The 7,247-nt window shown below is 37.3% G+C and overlaps 1 protein-coding gene across 4 annotated transcripts; it reads right to left on the reverse strand.

Annotated features, from left to right (window-relative positions):
* Positions 1-798: 798 nt before the first annotated feature.
* On the reverse strand, positions 799-6,664 carry LOC113680179 (uncharacterized). Of its 4 annotated transcripts, none has more exons than XM_027197184.2 (12): positions 6,132-6,664; positions 5,332-5,414; positions 4,914-4,984; positions 4,192-4,244; positions 3,629-3,681; positions 3,377-3,414; positions 3,115-3,211; positions 2,940-2,999; positions 2,495-2,588; positions 1,807-1,889; positions 1,283-1,404; positions 799-931 (listed from the first exon to the last, which is right to left on the reverse strand). In XM_027197184.2, the coding sequence occupies exons 1-12, from the start codon at positions 6,157-6,159 to the stop codon at positions 844-846; spliced, it is 870 nt and encodes a 289-aa protein (XP_027052985.2). In that variant the 5' UTR covers positions 6,160-6,664; the 3' UTR covers positions 799-843. The 4 variants fall into 4 exon arrangements, with proteins under 4 accessions (XP_027052985.2, XP_089045591.1, XP_027052984.2 ...); XM_089189465.1 differs by having other exon boundaries at positions 3,115-3,208; positions 6,132-6,187; XM_027197183.2 differs by having other exon boundaries at positions 1,807-1,892; positions 3,115-3,208; positions 6,132-6,186.
* Between the last annotated feature and the right edge of the window lie 583 nt (positions 6,665-7,247).

Genomic DNA, 7,247 nt, shown 5'->3' on the forward strand with positions numbered 1-7,247 from the left:
CCCACCTAATTATTCCAATATCAAATGATCAAATTTACATAATAAATTGATAGGGGTGATTCCAATATCGTTTTAATTTCATACATATCAGTCCAAAAACATTTTAAAAGATGCTTCGAGCATGTTCCAAAAAAATATATTTTTGAGTATTGCTGGATCGACCATTCCTATGTCTAAAGCACAGGCGAAAAGATTTCGATGTACTTGACATACGTCTGTTTAACAAACCAATCTTCTAATCAATAGCGACATTTGGATTCTTAGGTCATCACTCCAAGAGTGGACCCCTAAAATTCCGTCTGAAGAAGTGGCTTTCATGGATGGTGTGGGGGCATGTTTGCATCGCCAACCCCTTCCCCCTCTCCCCTTTCCCCCAGTCGTTTAGTAGTTTAAAAAAGGGATACGCGCAATGACAGAGCTGTTTATCGAGCGTGGGCTCAGCTTACCAAAGCGGTTGGTTGCTTAGCAAAAGTAAAGCGGGAGAATATCTCACCCACTCATTATGCTCGTTCTAGCGAATATTGGTGCAGGAAAATATCAATCAAACTTTGGCGACACCGTTCAATAACACGAAAACGATTTGGTATCAAAAGCCACACGGAACTACATCTACCTTAGCAACACACGGTGTAACAAAGCCGACTTTACTTCTAGACACAATTCAGGAGTATATACATCAAACAGTTAAATTACAGGAGTAACAAGCCATCTACATAAGGCGTCTTAGTTAGGCCACTTCAGTTACACGATTGGGCAGAATTTTGCCTGGTGATGGTGATGCCTCAAGTAAGACGTATATAAAAAAATGAACGTTTGATTTTATTATGGTCAAATCATTTTTCTCTATTCGGGTAAGTCAATTACAAGATCATCATCACCCTCATATATGTTGCCATGGAAACTTGACGAACCAGGAGAATCTTCATTTTCACTGCAAGAAATGATAAGAAGCAGTAGGTCAAAAGAAAAACCTAAAAGTCATGAGTTCGAATTCCTTTTAGAGACTAACCTTTCTAAATGTTTGACTTAATTATCGACATAGTACGATCAGTGATGGCCTACCATTTTTTAACTGCCCCAACATTTTTGTGAGTTTTTTGAAAGATCAGATATAAGAAATGACCTACATGTGGGCCACCAATCACTGAACTGAACTAAGAGCCATGAAGCCAATCACGGTATTGAATCTAAATCAGTGCAGCCAACAGATGTGGGGAATAGCTGTTCAGCAAAACGACCTTGACCTGGTCCAAACACATATTGAGAGTGAAACACAACTGACCTGTCTCTTTCATCATCTTCTACATTAAACATCTCCTGTGGTAGTTCTTCAGTGGCCTGTGGCACCTGAGAAGTTGTACAACTGCTTGACTCAGAAAGTTGATTAAGGCGCTCCAGTTGTTGCTAAAAGCAATGGAAATGAAAGTGAAAACAAAATCTTTCTCAATACATGTTCTTCAAGGAAACAGGGCACAATTGTCTGGACCTCACATATAGTACACATCACTGTTGTTTAGCTGAAGGTGTCTTGACCCCCCTCTCTCCCCCCACCAACCCCTTGATAGAATGCTTGTCCATGGCAATTTACCCCCAAGCATTTCTCAAGGTTTCCCTGTCAATTTGCCATCACCCAGGTATGCTCCTGGGAGTCCTCTATGTTAACTACTAGGCCACAGGACCTCATGCAAAAAAATTTAGTTCATATTTTAAATTTTTATAAAAAAGATTAGTTTATTTTTCATTTTTACAAAAAAATTTGTACTGTATATAAATTAAGAAGTTGAGAGAGGTAGTATCACTGCTTACTTGGTCCACCATGGAAGAGTTGTCTCGTTGTGACTCCAGAATAGGTTTGGTGTTTGTGTTCAGTTGTTTAGGTGGTGTCCCTCCTGCTACAAGCAAACAAAATGTCAAACACTGTCAATTACAATTTACCCCAACAATTTTGTCAAGCTTACTCAACAAATCGCTAGTACCAATTCATACTCCTGGGTGGAGACTGGCAGTGTGACACACAATGACACACAATGACCAGGCCAGTGCTAAATGCCAGAACCCTTAATCCCTTGACCCCTTAGAGTGATTAGTATCTAATTTCTCTTTACAATATTAACCCTGAATTATAGATTGAGTTCATGAGAATAAAGGAAATGATCATCCACTAAAGCAGTCTTAATTGTTAGACAAATTCTGGCAGCCAGCACCTTAGGACATGTATGGAGGAAAGTATGGAGAATGTGCTCACTGTCTTTTAAAATTAACATGAATGACATTATTGACTTATTTCCTGCTTTATCCTGTACTTTAGGGCACTTCATTTTTTTTTTAATTTGGTACAGCCTCACCCAATTCAGTTGTCCTCTAGGTCAAAGTTTAGCAAATGGCCATTAACTGTTGCATTTCAGCAACACACTACTTGGTTAAATTAATGAAATAATAATCCAATGGTTGTGGGTTACAACTAAACTACAATGTAAGAATGCTTTGTCAATACCTTGCTTAGAGATGCGTATAACTGATCTATGCGCAGAACAGTACCCCGACTTGGATCTTTTACTGATTCTCTCTTGACACTGATCACCGGTACCCTGTAAAACATAAACCAAGTATCAAGTTTTAACTGATCTCCAACCACCCCTACCATTTACCTACAACCAAATAGTTTGAAACAGTAATCCTTGGTTTACTGCATACAGGAACTGCACTCTGCAGCAGAGGCTTAGTCTGAAGACTGGGATGCTCAACAGCCTTAGCAGAAATTGGCCCTGAATATCTGCATGTGCCACACTTAACAAAGTCTTCTTGTTGATAGCTTTCCTCATTATTGTCACCTGACTACTTGAAAATGTACTAACACTGTGAGGAAAAATTGTCCATAAGTCATTCCTGAGGGAGAAAGATTTAAATCAAATGCAAGGGGGAAATGTTTTATGACTTACATTATTTACATATTGACATTGTATACTCTTCTTATTTGAAGCAGCTGCTAATTCACCTCCCTGTGAATAGAATTCAAAATTATGAAAATAGATTTTGAAAAAAATTTCAATAAAAACACAAAAAATGATTGGAGTTTGCCCTAAACAAGGCAGGTGAGCCAGCAAAAAAACTTACTGCACTGCTTGTTCCATCTGAAGATGGATAGGGAAACATGCCCATACTATCTGCTGGAATTCCATGATTTACAACCTGTGTCTTCTTCAGTCTACTGCTAAGGACAAAACATAGAACACCATATATATGTACAATTCCAAATCTGCCACTAACTTGGGGAAACTAAATCAGCACCTTTTAGTTCCCCTTTCAGGAAGCATCTCAGACACTAATTTAAAGATTCACAAAACATTTCAATTATGATAAAAAATAAATTTAGTACTTGTTGCTTGATGGTGGTGGATTTTCTGCAATGGGTACCTGAAAAATATGTCAGTGATTTCTTAAAAACACAAATACTTTTCTAAGTTTGAACTGTGATAATGAAGAAGGGATGATGAACTCATATAAACTCATTCCTACAAAGATGAAATTGAATTTTGTTGGCACATCATCAATGTGCCATCTTCACTTGGCATTAAAAAGAGAAATTCAAAGTTCACTTCTCAAATATTTGAAATCTATATTACATTACCTTTGGTCCCTCACTATCACTGACTCCTGAGGAAGATGCTGTACCATCATCATCTAGAAACGTAAAAAGTAATTCATTAATGTGTACAACTTTTACAGTGTACTTGATGAATTCTCTGTTCACTGGGGCTCTGTTAACAAACCTTGTTCAGAAAAGAAATAATTATCAAGATGCTGAAGTCAAAATACACAGATTCTTCAGAATTATGCACTTAATGCCTCCTGCCACCTATTACTTGATGTGAAACAGGGTCATCAAAGGTTATTGTCTATGATTTTCAGGCTCACGAACACTCTGGAAGGAGAGGGTTTTTTAAAAAACAATCATCTTATCTACAAGATATTTGTATCCCCAATCTGAAAAGCTCAGTTTACCCTCAGCTATTAGACTGAGACTTGGAAAAAATTGTCATTATTATCAAGGGCTTTCAACCAGCAGTCAAGCAAATACAAGTGTGGCTGTTTCCTCACCAATGTTCAAACCCAGGCCTTTTAATTTGTAGACCCAGTGAGTGAGAAGCAAGAAGAAACAAAGTTTGCGCACATATTAAAAGTGTCACCTACCAGATGAGGAATGATCCACATTTTCATAATGCAGAAGTCTATCAAGCAAAAAGCTAAGGAAAAATTTATCAGGAAAAAAGTCATTTAACAGAATGATGTTATAAGCAGATAAATAGTACATCTCACTTGTCAAATATGAGTTTGAGAGACTAATCTTAACCTTTTGACACTCAAGATCTGATTGTTAATTCTCTCCTCTAGTTCCTAGACATTTCCTTGTAAATTAATTAAGAGAATTTGGCTTCAGACCAAGATGACAACTGGATAATGTATGTATATTATAAGGGAAAGTTGCAGGTTAATCACTCCTAGGAGTTAATGGGTTAAACAATTGTCAGATTGGAGTAATACCCTCACAAAAAAGAATAAAAGTTAGAAAAAGTCTAACCAGAGGCAGGCTTATCAGTAACACAATCATGACATACAGTTCTCAAGACAAATTTGGTGCATTCCATATCACAAACACCAAACACAAGTTATTACATCACCCAACACATTGCAAATGACCAGGGATAGGTTCTACTCTCTTTTAGCCAAAAAAGTTTGCAGCTAGAAAATAAACTTATTGAGGCTTCTCAGGAAGAGGTTTTTGAACTTCTAATTTTAAATGCTTCTGTCAGATAAGCTAAAATGTTACCACTATGAGCCAATTCTTTCTTCTCTGCAGGTGCATTTTTTTCTAGGGCTATAATGTTATGTGTCTTAAAATTCCATGTACACACCTTTTGTCTCTAGAAACACGAAGTAGCTTCTTTTGCACTCTTCTGAGCTCTTCTTGGAAGTATTCCTGTTCCTGTAAAAGAAGACATAAACCCTTTAAGTCCCATTAGTGACCAAAACAGAATTTCTCTTCACCATATCAATTCAAATCAAGCAGATAATTAATGAGAATTTCAGTTAAGAGATCATTTGTTTATCCAATACCAAATTGTTCAAACTAGCATCATAAGAATTGAATCAGAAAATAGTGAGGAGAATTAATGATGAGATCTTTGGAGTGGAAAGGTTAAGATAAGATAGTATTTTCCAGGATAAACAAACAAAGAAAAAACATGCATATATATATATATATATATTATTGTGTATTATCTATAACTTTAGTCAAAAAGTAGGTATTCAAAAAGGTGTTATTCAACTTACATAAAGCAGGAATTTAAGTTTTCTTTTCAAAGTTTTGTATTTGTCTCTGTAGTTTGGGCTGTCTGTACCATGGCTATTGGTCTCTGATAAATAAAAGAGAAATAAAAATTAGTTCATACATTTAGGTGGGTTTCAAAGCACACCTTAAAGTTACTGCACCTACAATCCTTAGGGACAGTTAAGTGGCATATTTCATTGTATAACTATAAATTTTTTCCGTTTACAAACAATCTTTCCCATCCACTTAATTGGAATACGGTGGAATACGACCCAGCCACATTTGCCATCTAACACACACAGAACACAGACTGGGTCATCCCCATGCATATGAGTCCAAATTATTGAGTGCTTTGTCGTCTTGAAGTATGATTCATGGATTTTCCAATCATCAATGCTTTATCATACAAAAGTACACGAGGGAAATCTCCATGTACAGATACAAGCACACGCGAGAAAACAATTGCTCAAAAAATGATGGTTTGTACCAATAATTCCAATCTTGGAAATCAAGCGTATTTTTATCCTCTTCTTAGCCCTTCTAGAACGAGAGCATGTGTTGAGAAAGTGAAAGAGTATCCTTAAGCTTTGTCATAAGCTTATCTTCTTTCTATGCAGCTCAGGAAACAAGTGCTACAAAGCTGCAATAGTTTCGATTCATTTTTTTAGCAAATCAGGGCTATGAAACACTTATGAAGACTCAGAAATATAGAGGAAGAATCGATTTTTAACTGAGTCAATAAATTTTCGTCCGAAGTGTCTAAACAGGTATAAAAAGAACAAAGTATCGCAATCAAACTAACCCGGAACAGGCATCATGGCCGCCGCCATCAAAATATTGCGCGGCGGGATACTGGGCTCCACACTCTTTTACCCAGGGTGGTGACAGATTATTTCGTGCGTAGGCGGCTGCAAGGGTAACTTTAAAAATGCAGGCCTTTATGTATTCGATGATTGACTGCATCGCTATATTTCATTCGGGAAATTGTTAGGGATGGGGACAAGAGAGTTCAAATCAGTGGATTCAGGTGGATTTAAACTCTTTCGCTCTTAACGCCTCCTCCCCCTCCCCTGCACCCCGTCACTTCACTTTGTCAACCGCGTCTCCTTTCAAATCCATGACAGTGAGCAAACAGATGAAAAGCTTCCAGATGAACAAACAGATAAAAACTAGAAAAGCACTTCATAAGAGAGTTCTTCTTTTACTGCCTCACGAGACTCAGAGGTACACCATGAGCTGCGTGGAAAATGGTCGCGCGTCACGCGATTGCAACGAGGAGGCTCAGCAACGAGAAGTAAACGAGATAAACTCCATCAATGCGCGGGTACTCGTCGCCTGATGGAGAAAGAAGCTACTGAGCTACCTCTGGTTCTCTGCAAAGACCGTGTGAAAAAGTTCTTTACAGCTACATTACACTATTCCTTTGAAAATTTATGTCACAGAACTGCTTATGAAAGAAATGAAATAACTGTAATAAGGAAATAATTCCGAGCCCTTAGTTTATGTATAATAAGTTTCTTGGCAAAGAGAAAAATTCCCGAAAGTACTTCCCGCATCGTTATCGAATTCAAGAAAATAGCTTCCTCGTTAAAAAAAAAAAGAATCTGTTTTCGTTTAAGTTTATTCACATTAATTACAACACCTGCCCTACTACTGACAAGATCATGTTTTGTTGTGACCGAAAAGGAAATTCTTTAAACTGATTGATTGGTGACAGACCAATTAATTATTTCATTGGACGATGTAGTGAATTTTCATCACCAGGTTTCTTTAACTTGAATGATACAGTACGGAGATGTAATATTTTAATCATAATGCGGATGCGCTGCGATAATAGTGTGTTATGTTTAGCGGATTCAATAGATCGTATGCAGACAGGTGAATTACAGACCCTAAAAACCATCTATTGGTTCCCAAA

This window comes from Pocillopora damicornis, chromosome 12, assembly GCF_964200805.1.
Source record: "Pocillopora damicornis chromosome 12, jaPocDami1.2, whole genome shotgun sequence".
NCBI lineage: Eukaryota > Metazoa > Cnidaria > Anthozoa > Scleractinia > Pocilloporidae > Pocillopora > Pocillopora damicornis.